The following is a 19,290-nucleotide window of genomic DNA, read 5'->3' as shown; positions in this document are numbered from 1 at the left end:
CAGGGGAAAACATTGTGACCATCCAAAGGGGAAAAAATAAACAATGAAATACACTGCAACTAAAACCTGGTTAAAGAGCTAAAGAATGACATCTTGATGGAAGAAAACTCCAACATATGATTTTTATTTTTCAAAAATATAGTCTGGGCTGTGAAAAACATATTATCTTCCATGGGTAGGGAAATACCCAAATTTTGCCCAGACTATTTTATAATAAGACCTTGAAAAGCTAGGCGATGAGCTGAAATGAGGAGTTTAAATTTTTGATGCAATTCTCTGCTTTGGAAAGTGATAATGCAGCTCAAATAACAGAGAGAGTATTTTCTGCTACAGCGCAACAATCAACATAACGTCTGGGCATATTAATAATTTCACTCCTAAACTTCTCGACAGGGAGAGCATGGGTCTTAATAGCATTGTCAAGATCCTTAGGGCAATTGAAAAACCCAAAATCATTACTTTCTACTGATAGGCTTTCCTCTCCCAGAGGATGCCAAAATACCTAGGGTAATGTAGATTTATTGAAATGCTCAGATAGGCACTGCTCAGACATAACTTTGCAATAAAATCTTCTCTTTAGAAGGGTTCCTCTCAAGTATTTCAAGTGGCCTTTTTTTTTTTTTTTTTTTTTTTGTCTTTGTCACTTGGAAACTAGCTAATGGAGTTGACATTGATCTCAAGTGATACTTTCCAGATGATTTAAGAACACAAAGAGTGAGTATGGGGGTAGGGTAAAATGCTGTGACATCTATGATTAAAATCCCTTTCTGACTCACCGTATCTGAGAACCTGCCCAGTTGGGGCAGGAGGGTCACAATCTACAACTGCTCTTAAGGTCGTGATTCAAGCACTACTGCTGGTTTGGCACCCAAGTCTGAGTTCCTTCCCTTCCCCCCACCCGCCCCCCAGTGTCCCAAGGATGTGTGTTTGTGTTTTAGCTGAGCAGGAATGGCTCTCTGCCATGATTACAGACGGTCCCGAAGCACTGGAACAAATTCCAGGGTCCCCCTAGGGCCCTCAAGTCTACAATTGACTCTCAAATGGCCATACCTAACAATCTCTGAAAAATACCAACAGCAGTGGAGTCCCAGCCAAAAAGCTCCTGTGAACACCAGCTTCTGGTTGCCAGGGAAAGATATTTTTAAGTGGTATGAAGTGTGCCCCATCTGAGATCTAAATTTGATTGGTTCTGGCGAGGCTCTGCAACAGACATCATGGTTATAAAAAACAGAGGGAATCACCATTTATATGAAATACCCAGAATAGGCAAATCCATAGAAACAGAAAGTAGATTGCTGTTTGCCTGGGGGTAGGGGAGCTGCAGTGGAGGGGGGGGGCGCGGGGGTGGTGACTGCTCCTGGTATGAGGTTTCCTATGGGGGCTTATGTTCTAAGATCAGACAGTGGTGATGGCTGCACAACTCGGGGAATAGAGTAAAAGAAAATGCTAAAATGTACACTTTTAAAAGATGAATGTCATTATACGTCACTACATCTGTTATTGAAAAGAGAGAATGGGTAGTCAGGCAGAACCAGGGAAAAACAAAGACAAAGGGAAACAAAGTCACCTTCTCCCTGGGTCCAACTCTCTCCCTGTTGAAGGACTTGGGAGGGTAATAAGAATTCAGGCAATTAAGGGAAAGGCCCATCAGATTCTGGCAACCGGGAAATGCTCACAGAACAGAGGCAGACGTCTGCTGTGATCCCCTCTCAGATCAGTTGAGGTTCTCCCAACACGACCGCCCTCCCCCCACCAAACACCATGTGTTCCTTCCGTCATTCATTCAGCACTACTTCCGGGCCAGGCACCAGAGCCTTGTGCCAGGGATGTAAAAACAAGACAGACAGACTATCTATCTATCTATCTATCTATCTGTCTATTTATTTATTTATTTGACAGACAGAGATCACAGGCAGGCAGAGAGGCAGGCAGAGAGAGAGGAGGAAGCAGGCTCCCCGCCGAGCAGAGAGCCCGACTTGGGGCTCCATTCCAGGACCCTGAGATCACCACTCAAGCCAAAGGCAGAGGCTTCAACCCTCTGAGCCACCCAGCGCCCCCCGCAAGACAGACAGACTCTTGTGCCGAATGGAGCTCACAGTCCTATAGGAGACACAGGAGAGTCCAAAAACGATAGAAAACCATATGCCAAGGGTGATGAAAAAGAGGCGCCCAGTGTGCCCTCGGGAGGGGCCCAGCTGCATGACAGTTCAATGCAACATGTAAGAAGAGAAACTCCCCTCTCTTAATGTCCTGTGCCTCACTTTCTTCATCTTTGTAATGGAGAACCCCATCTCCCTCAAAGGTTAGTAGAAGTCTAATTAAGGGGAGCTCTTACCACGCAGCTGGTGCTTATTAAACGAGAGCAGTTGCTCTTCGATGATCTCAGGTGTCCCCCTAAACCTATTTTTTGTTGATGGATGTAGGTAGAGCTGACAAAACTTTGGTTTCCAACCCTGCAAATGACTGTTCTTTGTGAGCACAGTCCCCATGCTTCCACTGTGCAGTGTGGATGTGTGCGTCATTGTGAATGCACTCAGAATGCTTTTTCTTTGAGGCCATATATTTTGTGTAAGCAAGAGAACTACAAATCATTCCTTATGAGTGAGCACAGCCCTTGCCTTCCCTGCTGCTCTGCTCAGGCTGAATGGCGCCTTTCCATTGGGGGCAACCGCCCCACCCACCCTGAATCCAGGACCCTACACTCCCAGCCCCAGAGGCACTGGTCAGAGCGTCTGCCCAGCCCAGGGAGACAAGAAGGGGGTCATAACTTGGCTCATTCCTTCATTCCTGCCTTCCTTTTTTCTCCTGAATTCTGGAACGTGCAGCAAGGCTACAGTTCAATCTAGTGGTGGCCATATCAAGAAACACTGCCATCACTCACGGCCCTGCGACACCAGCGCACTACACAGGGGTCAGCACCAAATAATCCACGTCCATTCTTCAGAGGACGAATCACTCAGCAGATGCTACAACAGGGAAGGAGGGAGCAGGCTGAATGCCCGGGTGTCTGGTACTTAGACACAAGTAAATCTCTTTCCATCTCTTTCTAAACACGGGAGGAGGCTGGATCTGGACTCCCCCCGCCCCTCCACCAACCCCCTCCACCAACCCCCTCCACCCCCAGGCTGTTGGCAAAGTATCTTCAGTCAGAGCAGGAAGGATGAGCTGGGACCCAGTGTGCCCTTGTTTCTGCCTGCAACAGACCTAATTGCTGCTTATCCCTGATGCCACTGGTTACGGGAGCCAGGGATACAGCACGGAGGAGGAAGTTCCAGGAGAGCCTTTTGGGAAGGCACAGAAAAGAGATTGCCCTGCAGTTCAGCTGTTCTGGCCTATTTCTCCTGATTCAAGCAGCATGGTGAGGTGCAGAGCTTTAAGGTGGGCAGTTGCCTCCAATTTCTCACAAGATGGCATTCTGCCGTTTAAGCAAATGTGCACAGAAATGAGTTAAAGCTGTTTTCCTCTGTATTTGCCAGGGTGAGTGTAAAGCAGGGCAGGGGTCTTGGTTCTCTCCCTATGTGAGTGGCCTCGGGCCCCCCCCCCACGCTCTTTGGCATGTGGTGGAATGGGGAAGAAACCCTGGGATCCACAAGCAGCTAGCCACTTACTAAGCCCCATGACCTTGGGGGCTTTACTTAACCTCTCTGTGCCTTACTGGTTGGATCTGTAAAATGGGTATGATAAGAGAACCTGTCCCACAACAGTGAGTGGCAGCACACTGAGAAAATTTACAGACAGCAGTTCGCACAGGACCAGACACACAGGGAGAGCTTAACTCCTCACACTCCTGTCAGTATTATTTTGTAGTCCTTAACATCAACTGTTTTGGTTATGGAAATGGAACACTTCGGAGTCCCATGTTCCATTTCTGCAAGCTCTGAGAAAGATGCTTTTGGGACTGCCCCTAGTCATGCCTATCCCATATCACTCAGTCAGCAGGTCCTTCTGAAGACCACATCTGAGGCTGGAGGAGGTCTGAGGTTGGTCATTTTGCCTTTCTGTGTTGATTTGATACCATCCTTTATCCTTCATTTTCCCCAGATCTAAAGTTGCTATTGCTGTTATTACCATTATCAGTACTATTAATTATAATACATAATATATAATAATATTTAATACCAACTATGTGCCAAGAATCGTGGTAGGCTTTTTAGACATGTATTCTCATTTGATGCTCCTAACAACCACATGAGAAAAGTAGAACGACTCTATCCATTTCATAGATGAAGAAACAAACTTGGAAAAAAAAAATGCCTCTTTTCCAGGGGTCGCACTGTTAGTAAGTGGCCACTCAAGGGTTCAAAGCCATCCAAGAGTCTGGTCATCAACAACAGACTCCTCCTTCTAACTAGAGGCTGTCATTTTTTTTTTTAAGATTTTATTTTATTTTATTTATTTGAGAGAGAGAACGAGAGAGAGCATGAGAGGGGAGAAGGTCGGAAGGAGAAGCAGACTCCCCATGGAGCCGGGAGCCTGATGTGGGACTCGATTCTGGGACGACTCCAGGATCATGACCCGAGCTGAAGGCAGTCGCTCAACCAACTGAGCCACCCAGGTGCCCCGAGGCTGTCATTCTTAAAAGTCTTCACCTCTGATTCTCTCTGCCTCTCATGTGAGGTCAGATCTGAACAGTGTGTCCAGGTGCCAACTTTCACCAGCCAGAGACTCCAAAATGTGTGCCAACTCCATCTTCAGTTCTAGCATCTTCAAATTGTTGTCAAGATCAAACTTGCGCCAAAGACATGGTTCAGTAGAAGGGAGCAGAGAGTCTGTGGTTAATTCATCATCTTGGGGTCCAAGGGGTTGAAATGTTTAAAGACCAGCGCTTGGCATTCCATCTCCAAGAATGAGTGAATTATGAGCAGTTAGGCAAGCCTATACTTATATATTTTTTCTTTCATATATTTTATCATTTGTAATCACCAGGAAAAAATAGGGTGGACTACAGAGCAAGACAAAGCTATCTTAGTCTATCCCTTCCCTCCTACTCTCCTGCACACCCACCCCCTCTTGGCAAGCGTAAACCTAGCCTAAATGTCTCACCCACCTGTTTATTTAGGAAGAGTGCAACAATAGCCAATTATTAAGAATTTCCTTCCTTAGCTCCAAAGAAAATCCTTCCTTTATACATACATTATTGACAATGTGGGCGTTGGTTGTTTCCACATGCTGTTTGAGCTTTGCTAGTCGAGTTAACCCAGGAGCTGATACTCCAGCATTTTGCAGTCCCCAGGTCTAACTTTGTTAGAGCTGATACTGTTGCCCAACAAAGAAGCACTACTTTGTTTTTCTTATGACTCCGCTGTCAACCAGATGGCATTTAGGAAGGTGAGAATATGGGAATGGCATCCCTCTTAGGACCAAAATTCCTGGCAACAGCAAATCTTAAGCATAGTTTTTTTGAGCAAACAGGACAAATCAAGCACTCATTCAAGCACTTGGTTTTTAAGCATACAGGAAGCAGGGGAGCCTGGGTGTCTCAGAGGGTTAAGCCTCTGCCTTCAGCTCAGGTCATGGTCTCGGGGTCCTGGGATGGAGTCCCGAGTTGGGCTCTCCGCTCAGCAGGGAGCCTATTTCTCCCTCTTTCTCTCTGCCTGCCTCTCTGCCTACTAGTGATCTCTCTGTCAAATAAATAAATAAAATCTCTTAAAAAAATAAACATACAGGAAGCACCTTCTCACTAAATTCACTTATCCTCTCCTCGCTGGGAATCTTAACTATCCTGCCCTAGCCTTTTTTTTTTTTTCTCTTTCCAAGCATTTTATAAATTAAACTTGAAGTAACAGTCCAGTTGAGGCCAACTGGGTTGGCTTTGCTTTTCCCTCTCTCAATTTTTTCCCCTCAGGGGGATGAAGGCGGACTGTTTTGGAGAAGGGTACTTTGCCACATGACCCCTCTATGAGAGTGTTCCTGCCCTCGCTTTTAACAGACGACCAGTGTGCCGCTCCTCCTTCCTCAGACGAAAGACCACATGGTACCTAAAAATAAATTCTAGGTTCTCAACTCCAGATAAATCAGGTATAAGATAATAGGTTAGCACTGTGATTGTAATGACAGTTGCCTTTTGCCTGCTAATAGCATACTTATTAAGTTGCTAGTGTGTAAGCATTTATGTTACACAGTTATTCGTGGCTCAATTGCATTACTATGTGATTTCATATTTATGCAATAGAAGAGCCATTAATATGCACATTAATTAAACCCAATAAATGTGTGGAACTCAGAGTGGACGCGAAGGTTCCTTCATCAAGCTAAGCTGTTAATCATTTCTGTTTCAGCATCTACTGAAGACACGAGTTGCCTTTCAGAAGGGCTTTTCCATGTAATTTGGCCTTCTGGAAAGCAGTAAGGCATGTTGCTGGCCATTGTTTGCATTTTTTGAAATGGAAAACCATCAGACCCAGCAAGCTCTTTGGATGACTGTAATGAAAACCGATAAACACAAAAAGTGCTTAAGATCATTAGGTGTAGCAGAGGTGTTGCTATATTAGAGATACATTAACTACCCAGAATACGAAGGTACCACGGAGGAAACCAGCAATCAAAGACATAAATGCCTACCCGCGGTAACATAAATGCATATATCCGGCCAAATTAAAATAACAGGGATTTTAGGGTTGATGGCAAACCAGAAAACCATCCTAAGGCATTAAGCTATATCTAGTTGCTGCTATGGGAGAATAGACTCCATATTTTTGTTCTAGTTTTGTTCTCAAGAGAAGTCAGTGATCTGGAATGTTCTACAAAATCTCGACTCTGAAATTTTGGTCATGTGCATCTTGGGGGTTGTCAGTTTGTGACTTCTGCCCTAGATGGTTGAAATCTGGGTTTACGTCCTGTACTCAAATCTGGGCTCCTTGAGAGTCATACTCATGTCTTATTCATGCTTTTATTCCTGACGGAAGCAATCAGGGTTCTGTGCACGTGGTTGGGGAACTTGCCAGCCTTGGGTGGCAGGCTTGGCACTCCCCGTTCCTCTTCCCTGCCATCTTCCATGTTGACACACGGCTACTTAGTGCTGTGGTCACCAGTGATGGGTGAGTACTCAGGATTACAGACATGGGGTTGGAGGCCCAGGTTCACACGACGTGAAAGGGGCAGACCCAATCCTTGAACCCTTGAACCCTCTTTAGATTTGTGTTTCCTACCCACGGACTAAGTGTCCCCCCAGATGCTCCCCTGTCTCTCTGTACACACCCCAGTGGTAACTTTTACCACTCTATTCTAACTGTCTTTTCTAGTTCTTGCACCTAGTTGCAAAATATGATTGTTAGGTGGATATATAAATGAGCAAATATCCTCTGTGTCACAGTGGAAATGAACAACAGTAATGAGGAAAACATCTTTTAATACTGACGATGCTAGATGGTGCTTGTTGTTGCTGTCAATAATGTGATTTATTTGCAGTGAAATAACGTGCTTTATAGGAGGGCAGGGTGAGCAGAGAATTATGTCTTCTTTGCTCTCCTCCATGAAGCTCTAGACCTTCTCTTTACCAGCTCGACTTCTCTTCCAGCTAACTGGAACACTCACCATCCATTTTGTTGGGACTATGCCACATAACACCTGGGTCCGTGGTTCCATTCCCCCCAGCACCACCCCTGGATATGATCAACAAATGGGAAACCACAGGAATTCCACCCACACAGAACACAGATGGACAGGGAAGGGCCACCCAAGTTGGAGTTAGCAAAGAAACCTCATCTCAAGATGAATAGACAGGAAGCAAGAGGGTTCTGGTATCTCATTTAGTGAATTAAATACCTCCCAGGGCCTCTTTTATTTTGGGAGAGTGTGTGGTCTGAAGCTCTGGAGGTGAGGACGGGTTGCTGAGGGAGATGGAAAGTGAGGGCTTGGGGCTGAGGAGGCTGGGTTCCCACTTGTACACTGATTCATCTCATCTTCCTGAGGCAAGTCTCATGATTACCTAACTAATGGCAAATAATGACCACTTGGATGGAAGTTGAGAGAAGGGAAAGGAAGGCATGAGAATTCATTAACCCTGTGTGAGGGGCTTGGATAGCATCTCTAAAGGACCATGATTACATCATTTCACCCCCTTTTCTCACCTCTTCCCACTAATATGAGACAGACAAATGCTAAATAACTATATAATAATACATTACTAGACAGACAACAATGCCAGGAAATGTAATAGCCCGCTCCAGCTATGAAACTCTCTCAAAGATATATTTAAAATGTCACTGGTGCATAATGTAAAATACGAATTGCAGGTTCATTTGGAGGACACGATTTAAAATCTGTACAACTCTACAGTGGCATTTCCCATTGGGGTTTAGTTTTAGTTGTCTTTCTCTGAAGACCAAAAAAAAAAAAAAAAAAATCCCCCCAAGTAATTTCAGCCCAGGAACACAAACTTCGAGGAACCACTTTCCTCTGTTATTTTTCCTTCTTGTTTTCCTCAGTCATGATGCTCTCCAAACCTAGTATCTTCTTGACATGTTGTCTTTCTTTCGGAATATTTCTGCAGGCTTCCCAGGAGCCGTGGAATGTAGATTACACCTTTTGGAGATGTAGCCTGGCCACATAAGGAGACAAGTAGTTGAAATTTGTGTCAAATTGCTTGTTTAAATGATGTGAGCCAACTTCTTAAAGCCAGGACAGCAGGGGCTGAGGATTTTAAAAGTTGGCAGGGGCCAAAATGACAAGGCTTGGCAGTCACCTGGTGAGCTGCCAACCTCGACTGGAGGCTTCAAAAAAGGACACAAATTAAAAGTCATGTTTCAGCAGCCATTAAAACCAAATTATAGGCTTACATTGCATAGTGAACTACTTTCATTTTCATTATGCTTAAAATATTTCATTTTGTAGATTGAGAATGGGTTGCTAGGAAAACCCTATGTGGAGTTGTCATCTGTGGTCATATTTACAAGAGGATACATGCAGAGGTATAGTTCCCCTTTGTGCATTTCTCCTGCAAGGAGAGAGGATTTCAAGAGAAGAAAATAGGATGCAATTTGGAGTGAGGGTCATGGTTTGAAAACATCAGACCCGATGTCTGAGCAGGCTCACAGGTATTTTCTTAAAGTCTTATTTAAAAACAAAATATATATATGTGTGTGTGTGTGTCTACACACACACATACACACAAAACACCTACACTTTTTTAAAATTAATTGTCACCATCTTCAAAGCACAGGAAATTTTATCTGAAAGTCCAGATCTTCAGCTCTCCTTGAAAACTAGATCTGGCTGCCTTGGACCCTTATCCCCACATGGCCACATGGGCTCAGATCTGAGGGAGGGCTGCTTCCTGCCCTCTCCAGGTCACCTCAGTCCACAACTGGCCCACCTCCCTTTCTTGCCTGGCCCCCACAGGTATTTAAGTATGCTACTCTCTTAGAGGGTACCATATTTTGTTACCTTTAGAAGGAGGAAATATTTGGGGCTCCTGGGTGGCTCTGTCAGTTGAGCATCTGACTTTTGATTTCACCTCTTGTCATGATCTCAGGGTCATGAGATGGGGCCCCATGTCAGGCTTACAGTCAATGCGGGGTTTGCTTGTCCCTCTCCCTCCCTCTCTGCACCTTCTCTCTCTCTTTCTCTCTCTCTCAAATAAAATAAAAGGAAGAAAGGAAGGAAATATTTGTAAAGCTTGTATGTAGTGAACTGGTTTACCAGGAGAGAGTATACGGACTTTCTACAACAATGATCAGCCCTGACTGTCATGTGACTTCCTCTTCAAGATTAATATGTTCTAGCCTGGTTTTACTAACCTAGTTTCTCCTTCTTCTGAGGCCGGCAGAAAAAAGCAAAGGCTCATGTTACATATGAGGAACCAACCCTGGAATTAGGCATTTGCAGTCTTATCTAAGTGTCTAGTCTGTGACTTTCAGAAATTAACCCACATAGAGGCATGGGCTCTAGGCTCTACTCCGTGGGTTTGCAGAGCCTTGGCGGCTTGAGTCTGCAGTCCCTGATGGCCGTTTCTCCTTCCTCTCTTTCCAGGTCCTCCAAACCACCACAGCCAGTCGACTCTGAGGCCCCCTCTGCCTCCCCCTCACAACCACACTCTGTCCCATCACCACTCGTCTGCCAACTCCCTCAACAGGAACTCACTGACCAACCGGCGGAGCCAGATCCACGCCCCAGCTCCCGCGCCCAATGACCTAGCAACCACGCCAGAGTCCGTTCAGCTTCAGGACAGCTGGGTGCTAAACAGCAACGTGCCGCTGGAGACCCGGTAAGTGCCCGCTGCCCGTCACGCCCGTTGCAGTCTCCGAGCCACCCACACGATCCACCACAGGAGGGCTCGGGATTCCTGTCCGGGAGACAGTCTTGGTTTAAATAACAGGACGAGTTTACCACCTCCTTGCTGTTCCCTTGGTAATTCGACCCTGGATGGTAGGTTGATAGGTATTTCTTGGTTCACATGTGTCTCCTTTTAATGCTTGTTTACTCTCTTAGACTGCTCTTGTGTACCCAACTAATAGAATTAGCATAACATATTTTTACTCAAAGGCTCATGGGAAACATGCTTATAAGGGTATATTGACTGAAAGCTGCTGATAAATTATGCATTTGGCCTTTCCTGAAGTAATAAATGAAGACTCATTTGAAATTAAGTGTTTGGGGAGACCTTGAGAAACAATCCCTGATTCCAGACTGACAGAAGTATAATTTTAATTTATATTTCATCCAACATCCCGTCTCACGTTAATCCCTCCTGTACACACTAACAGCTTGATGCCTGAGGGGCAGACAAGAATGTACAAAAACAAACAAGAAAAAAGGGGCAGCACTTAGGTTGGAGTGAAGAGTTGCAAAGTGATCTCCAGGTCTGGCCTTGTGTTGTTTTGCCTCTGCTTCAGTCCCTTTCTTACCTTCACGCCTGGTGCTCCCAAACCATGCCCACCTTGATGCCCTGAGAGAGGGGGGCATGGGTGACAGCGCGGCCGGCTGGGGCCGGATGGCCGGGAAGGCTGTGTGGGGGCTTCTAGATGGGGCACGGCCCTTGTGCTCCCACCCCACACCCTTTTCAGGCTTTGGGGGCTCCGGTTACTCTTGTTTCTTTGTCCGAAAGAGCCACGAAGAGAAATGGAGAAAGCAGAGGCTTCACTTTGACCCTCCAAAAAGTTCCCACTCAAGTTTTTAAACTTGAATAAGTTACGTTTGAGGAAATATGACCGGAATCTGTCATCTTTCCAGTATTGGCCAGCAAATTTTCTGCACGCAGCTGGAAGCAACTATGCAAGCCATAGCATTTATCTCATTTTTTGTTGTTGTTGTTTTTTTAAAAAGATTTTGGATAACATGTGTACCATTGTCATTGTGGTCACTTTAAACTTAAATAAAATTTGTTCTCTGATTATAGGTTATTGTTAAACGTGCCTATAGTCTTTTTTTTTTAAGATTTTATTTATTTATTTGACAGACAGAGATCACAAGTAGGCAGAGAGGCAGACAGAGAGAGAGAGAGGAGGAAGCAGGCTCCCCACCGAGCAGAGAGCCCGACGCGGGGCTCAATACCAGAACCCTGGGACCATGACCTGAGCTGAAGGCAGAGGCTTTAACCCACTGCGCCACTCAGGCGCCCCACACATGCCTACAGTCTTAATCTAAGGCTTAAAATATGTAAAGTCAGTAGAAACTATATGCATATATTATATGTAATAGATATATTGAAACATCTGCACTGATGTAGTAACCTGTCAATAAATAGCTTTGCCAGAAAGTTTCCAGGCCGAAAGCAGACTGGTCCGTGACTGGTCCATCGGGATATCCCATAGTCGATGATGATCTTTAAGGCTGTATAAGTTTTTCTCTATTTCCTCCTTCTGCCATCGAATTTGTTGGGCATTAGCTTCTTTTTATATGAATAGACCATTGTTTGAAAAAGAGTTTCTGGCCATCGAGGCTGCATAGAGTAGACTAGAGGGAAGAAGGAAAATGATGAGGAGAAAGGGAGAGAGAAGTGTAGTAGCTCTTGTAGAAAGAGAAGGAGGGGAAGAGCAGAAGGAAGAGGACCACCATCATCATTAATCACCAGTTTTTACCATGCACTTTGTATATGGCTGGAATTCATTCTTTACTTGTGTTTTCTCATGAGAGCCTGAAAGAGATACAGTGAGGTAGGAAGGAACCATCATTTCCACCATTTTAAAGATGGACGATCTGGATGTCAAAAGGCAAAATAACTTGCAAGAGGTCTAAGACTTCAGGGAGATGGGACATTTTGAGCCACTTTGAACAGAACTATAGTGGTTTCCACACATAAAATAAGGTGCCAAGATTTCTTCTGATGAGTAACTACAAAACTACATTTATTGCTCTAACTATTACATTTACAGGGCAAACTCCATCAGAGTGTTTGCTTCTCACCGAGAGCCTCCCCTTGGTGGTTAGAATGCATATACTGCATGAACTGTCTCCCCTTTCCCAGCTTCTGAGGAAAATAATTGGCTCTCCAGGAGATTTACTTTATAAAACCATTTGTAGTCAAGTGTTATCTTGACAAGAATCTGGTAGAGAGGGCCAGCAGAGCCACGCTTGTCACCTTCCTGGTTTTCTGAAGTAAGCTTCCCTCGAATTTGTATCTGATCTGTAGAGTCCTTCTGCAGACCATTTGGATATTTGTCTTTTCTCCAAGGATTAGGGTTTCTCAGCGGTGCTTTTGGAGGAGGCAAGTTAAATACAAGGCTTGAAGAGTAGATGGGATTGCCAAAATGTTGAAGTCGTCAGAAGGGAAAATCAAGCAAGGGCAACATCTGAATGTTCTTTGATCAGCACATTCAAGGGCCAAAATTTAGAAACTGTGAGGCCCTTGGGATCATGAGGTCACCAGAAGTCAAGCCCAGGGAGCACAAGTCAGCAGATATTTGAAACTCCGTTCATGGAATTCATGAATACGTATAACTTGGGTGTGTGTCTAGTCTCATATATGAAAACTTCAGCAGTAATTAGTAGAATTGTTGGGCTTTGTGTTTCTTTTAAAAAGATTATTCGTTCAGTCTCTTATTAGCAAATATTTACTGAGTCCCTCGTGTATACCAAGCACTATGTCAGATGCCAGGAAGGTAATGGGTAACACAGGCATCTTGCCCTTAAAGCTCACACAACCAAAAGGAAGAGACAGGTACAGAAACAAAAGGATAGTGCAGCATGTACAGCAATGGAAGTGTAAGGTCACTGTACAGTGGATGGAGGGATTAACTCTCCCAGGATGAGCAGGAAACAGTTCACAGCTGAGGGTCTGTTTAAGCTGGATTTTAGAAGGATGATAAGAATTTGTCTAGTAGATAAGTAGAAAGACTTCAAAGATTATGGTATATTATTTGTTCCCATCCCCTACTTTTTTTTTTAATATAGTCTTAGAAACTGTAGAACGGAAAAAAATCACTCCTTCAAATGCTAAAACATGGTGAGTTTCATCGGATCCTTTTCTTATCCACAAGAGAAAGTGTAGGTCCAGAGCTGTTCTTTTAGAAGCGTGATGCCATGCTGGGATTCCCCTTCTTATTTTTATACCAAATAAGGATTGATTAACTACATCCAGGAGAGAGAACCATTGAAGGCAGGTCATTGTGGAGGCTGATTGTGATGTAGTCAGCAATTTCGAAAATGCAGTGGAAATTTACAAACAGCCTCACCACCTTTACTCTCCCTAATACAGACTTCTAGATGTAATGGAAGAATTTCATAACCCTGGAAGGTGATGAGCAGGCATTCTACCACCCCCGGAGACTCTACGCCAAGTCCAGCGTGTTTCTTTAGACGAGGGAGGAACAAACCTTGGCCTCTCTGCATTGCTTTTTGATGTTCCCATCAGTCTTAATGAGGCATGTTACATCTTCTCTGGACTGTGCTTTTTTTCCATTTTTTTTTTTCTGTGGCAAGTAGAATTAAAGGTGCTGATGAAGGAGACACAGCCCGAAAACAGGACTGTATGAATTTGGAATTTAACAGAAGACAAAAAAGCCTACAATGAAAGTTCCATAGCACTGTCAATCATGTAAAGGACCAATGCATATAAATATCTACCACCAAAACCAGTCCATTCATGTATAAACCATAACATAATCCAAGGAAAAACAAACTCAGGGCAGAGGTACTAATTGCAAGCCGTCTGTTTTGTCTCTCTCCAATATGGTGTGTCACAGAATCACTCCATCACCATGTTTTTCTCCACCTCCGTAGGTCTTAGAAGCATACCCATGGGTAATCGCTGGTTGATAGCGCCTCTCTACTCTGTCCTCTCCTGACAGCAGCAAATGCGGGGATCTTCCTGGCCAACAGTTTCTTGGGGAGTTTCTGAAGTCAGCTTCTCTTGTCCAAAACAGTATAAAGTAGTTTGATGACTAACTTTCCTTCATCTGTGTGTTCTGCTGAAGCAAGCTTCTCTCTCTCAATCTCTTAGCAGCAGGTCACTAAAGAGAATCCCAAAGCAGGACAAAATGTCCCCCTGATTTTCCATTTTTCTCTGAAATACCAGAAGCTCTGATTTTTTTTTTCAGTAATACCTTTTCTATCTTTATAAATTTTGACACAAGGGAAACAGAAAATAAACACACACAAAAATCTCCATCAGATCCTCAATTCTAGAAGCCTTCCCTTTAAACATCAAGACCCTCACACTACAAACAAGTTTGCAAGTTACTTTGTAAGACGGCCATCCATTATTTATTCAAGAAATATCTGTAAGAACCTATCATGCGCCAGGCACCAAGGAGCCCTCAGTGAAGAAGAAAAGCAAAGTCCTTGCCCTTATGGTGATTCCAGGCTGGGTGTAGACGGATGTGAACAAATGATTACACACATGCCCCCTCTGCTCCGATGAGGGGGAATATGTGCCGTGTGAGATATAGAGAAGTCAGATGCGTGAGAAATGGATGTTTAGGCTGAGCCCTAAGGATGAGTAAGTGTTAATTAGACTTAAAGAATGTTCTAGATGGCAAAAACAATGATCTGTTGGGGAGAGGAGCACTAGGATGCCAAGAAATGAAAGCAAGCTAGAAGGGCAGGCAAGGGCAGTGTGCAGAGTGCTGAGCTGGGTGAAGGGTTGGGACTCCAGCCCAAGAATAATGAAAAGTCACTGCAGCATTTTAAATGGGAAAACAAAACAATAAAATAATATTTTGTTGTTGTTGTGAGTTCTGGAAGCTGCCATATGGCCAAGAGACTGGGGGTAGGGTGGAAGGTAGACCAAGTCTAGAGATCCAGCTTAGAGAGTCTTGCAATGATGAAGATGGTCCCCGCTGGGGTCCTGGCAGCAGTAGCCTCATACTTGCCTTTCTCCTACCCATTTCTGGCAGGAAGGTGAACATTCATAGATGTCAGGTGTAAGGTGCCTCCTTAGCGCAGTAGGCAGCACATCAGTCTCATAGATGTCAGGTGTATTTTGAAGGTAGAATCGGTCGGAATGAATTCTGTGTGGCTTAGGCGGTTGAGGGTACAATTACCAGCTTTTTGACTTAGGAGGGTGGCTGGTTAGTGATATCATTTCCCAAAGAAGGAACCAGTTTTGTGGCAGAAAACAGAAGTGCCGTTTCAGACACGTCAAATCTATGATGCAGTGAGACTTAAGTGTAGCTGTTTGGATTCTAAATATTTTGATTCCAAGATAATAGATGTAACATGGAAATTCATCCATTTACAAATAACAGCATATTTAGTGTGTTCAAAGCTCTCAGCAATAGATTTTTTTTTCTCTTTTAAAAATAACTCTCCAGAAATTTTGTTCAATTTAACACTTACTCTACATGATCATATATGCCTGTAAATAACAATTTTTCTTTATCAAATGCTTTTTGCTTGGCACTTAGTTTTTACGTACATTATCCCATTTAACCCCTTAACACTTCTGGTGGGTATATGTTACTTATCCCCATCTTAAATGAAGGGAAACTGAGGGCTCAGGAAAACAATGTTACCTACAGATCTGTAAATGAGTAAGGGGCGGAGCTGGGATTTGAACTGGGTCTGACTCCCAGTGCCATCTTTTTGACCACCCCACAGTAGTGCCTTTTGGCACTAGAAAAACAAAACAAAGCTATGCTTATTCTGATGACAAACAGCAGATTGATTTGCCAGGCCATGGAAATGGTGAAGTCAATGCGTGATAAGTGACATAAGGAAAAAAAAAATGATCTATGGGTTGAATTCCAGCCTGTCACACGATAGAGCCTTAGCCATTGGCAAAATCATCAGCCAAGCAAGAGGTAAGGGACTCCTCTCTGCAGCTCTTTGAGGCTGGTGGCAACCAGTGTTGTGGGTCTGAGGCTTCGGCACTCCATGGCCCGGGACGGCATAGGTTCCGTGTGAGCTCATGACAGATACTTTGCATCGTAGAAAATGCGAGAGCAAATTGACAGTGCAGAAATCAAAGCCCTCCTACTTCTTCAGCTCTGTGATTTGTCGAATCTTTCTCTCCCACACAGAGCTTTGCCACATTAACAGGAGAAAGCCCAACCGCTAGGGGTACCCTGGCTGACCATTTGGTCATACTTAGAGAAAGTACCATGATTATTCCTGTTAGCAGGAAGTCGTGTAAGGGCTCTGCCAAAGAAAGGAGCACCCTTGGGCTTGATGGGCGGCATTTTAAGAATCTAATTTTGGTCTCAGAATTTCAGAAAACACACTTTTTGTCTTTGTGAGGAAGTCATCGTAGCCTAATCTGGATGCTTTATTGGTAGTGCATATTTGGGAATCAAGACACAAGACCTTTGGTAAATAAGGTTCTCACAGAGAAGCAACAAGATTGTTGAAACATCCTTGCCATGCTGAGCCCAAAGACTATTCCAAACTTGTTCTCAGATTGATTTTTCTACCTATGGATTAATTTTCTGACAGAATCACTGACAAGCTTGATCTTGAGAATATTAAACCAAGGTAACCTGTTTGGTTGGGTGTGTGTGTGTGTGTGTGTGTGTGTGTGTGTTTGATGTTCTCAAGTGAAGTTTAAAACTAGAATTCATTCTGGGTGCACCCAGTGCATTCAAGCACTTTTCAAATCAATAGGAAGGTTGGTTTCTCCATATTGCAAAACATTATGCCCCCTCTAAATTCTCATCAGAGGCAACATGGAAATTAATGAGACCTTTAGGTTAGCCTTTCAAGCTCAGCCTTATTTTATAGCTTTACCTTGCCTTTTTGACATGGCGATCCCGCCTGGCCACCAGCAGCATTTCACGTTGCAGTGCACTTTAATTTTATAGTATTCGTAGTCTTCCTTGGAAACTGGCAGCTTATTAATCTCAATAACTGAGCTGCTCAATAGGCAAGCTCTCCAATGAGAAACGAGGCTGTGTCCTTTATTTTTTCTTGGCAGATGGAGACAAGGAGTTCGTTGTTGGATCGAGGCAAGGGGTGGGGAGGGAGAGAGAAAGTCGGTTAGAAGAGGCACCTGCGTACCCCACATCATTTTCTGACAATTGGCAGGAAAATAGAGAGAACCTATGCCGAGCTACTGCTCAGCAATTTATGGCTTGTGGTGTTAAACACACTCAAACCCATTAATAAGAAAATAAATAAAGCGGTGTGACACGTGTGCAAATGACAAGGTGCATTAAGAAAGAAACAAGCATTACATCTTATTTAGGACCACTCCAGCCTGCTCTTGGTATGGTTTGCAAATTGGGAAGCGTCCTTGAAGGTACAGGTATCCAAGGAGAGGCTGTCCTTTTCGAATTCGGTTCCCGCTATAAAACTAGAGTCTAATTAAGTTTATTAAAGCTTTGGGTACTTGAACTTTTTACTTGTAAGTTAACCACAGTTAAGGTTCTAGGTAAGAGAACTTTCTAAAAGGCTGTCTCTTGCAACCTGGGTGATGGGGACCCAATTACGGATCGAGGCCACCTCGTGGTCAGGCCTTGTAAGCACAAGACTCTGCCCCAAGTCTGTAAATGCAGTGGGTTAAGTTCGCTGTCGAAAAAAGCCAAGTATTTCCATCTCTGTCTGTGCTTTCTCACCCATTCAGCTAAAATCAGCTGTCACTCCCTTGGGGCATTTCCTGAAGCCTTCCCAGAGGCTATTTTATCTGGCTTAGACAGGGAGAGACTTGATGAAGCACAAGTCTTTTTCTAATTCTGGCTCCCCAATGATCCTTTTCTTTTCACAGAGGCCAGATAAGGCATTCCCAGCTCTCCCAGGCGGGAAGTAGGCTCCGCAACTTTTCTGCAGCTTCCTTTGATTTATTAGCCTCCACCTTGCCTGTCTTTGTTCGGTGGAGTTTTGTGTCCCCAGAATTGCAGTCCTGTACAAGGCTCTCAGCCAGGTCACTCTCCTGGGGTTGAGTACTCTAGATTACAGGAGATGGTTGAAGAAACTTTTTCTCAGACAGATTTCTTCCCTCCAAAACCCACCAAACCATTTCAGGCTATGCCATGAGTCATGTTTGCAAATAATCATTTTTAGAGGTCATGACAATGCTAACCACAAAGGCTCACCCTCAAAATTGTGTATTTTTAAATTCCTTAAAGAATTGCTTCTCAGCCAGAATGACTGAACGATCAGAAAATGCTCCCAATTTCTTTCATCGTTGTTTTAACTGTCCTTGCCTTATATTTCAAAAGAGAATGGGTAACCCTTCTTTTTCATTTTTGAGATTGTATTGAATTTGTGTTGTAATTTGTTAAAGCTTCGGTTAGGTACAAACATTCATAAGTCCATTTCTCCACATTCAGTCCTCTGGTAAAGATGTCACACACCAATGATACGATGATTAAAATCTCATTTTTTAAAAATTCTTTGAACAAATGGATTTAAAATTCTGCACTTAGAAGAAGGTGGAAGATGTTGCTCTTCTTGGATAAGAATTTTAAATGGAAAGCTTAATCTTAGTGACTTTTTGATCTCTTATCAACCCAGACTTTCTCTACTAGAGAACATGGATAAGAGGGCATAAGGTGATATTGGACCCTATTAAAGCATTTGATGGGACCTGGAGAAATCTACCCCACCCTGGCCTCAGGAAAATGAGAATAAACATGAGAGCCCCCTGGGAGTGGGACAGTGCTTTGAATCTCCAGGTTTTGTGGGTGTCTTTTCCTCAGCTTTGAGCTGTTCTCTCTTGGTACATTAGTGTCCTTCAGTAGTTTACCAAAGACAAGGGACTGCAAAGATCATCTTCTTCAGCTTCTAGACTTCAGAATCTGCATGAGGAGACATTGTGGCCTGATTAGATATTTTTTCACTTCCTGGAAACAACTGGACACTCCCTTCGGTTTGATTTTTAGACATCATCATCCCTTGAATAACTACTTTGTGCCAAGTATCATAATAGATACTTTATGGTATCTGATAGATATTATTGTCCTTTTTTTGGCATGTTGG

At 43.8% G+C, this 19,290-nt stretch overlaps 1 protein-coding gene across 17 annotated transcripts in view; it reads left to right on the top strand.

Annotated features, from left to right (window-relative positions):
* Nucleotides 1–19,290, top strand: part of TENM2 (teneurin transmembrane protein 2) — a 1,132,942-nt gene that overhangs the window by 822,652 nt on the left and 291,000 nt on the right. For all 17 annotated transcript variants that reach the window (XM_044229881.1, XM_044229874.1, XM_044229866.1 and 14 more), the window contains one exon: nt 9,970–10,204. In XM_044229881.1, the coding sequence (XP_044085816.1) occupies nt 9,970–10,204 (235 nt within the window). The remainder of the gene's footprint in view (nt 1–9,969; nt 10,205–19,290) is intronic.

This window comes from Neovison vison, chromosome 1, assembly GCF_020171115.1.
Source record: "Neovison vison isolate M4711 chromosome 1, ASM_NN_V1, whole genome shotgun sequence".
Lineage (NCBI taxonomy): Eukaryota > Metazoa > Chordata > Mammalia > Carnivora > Mustelidae > Neogale > Neogale vison.
This window is presented reverse-complemented; position numbering and strand designations above follow the sequence as displayed.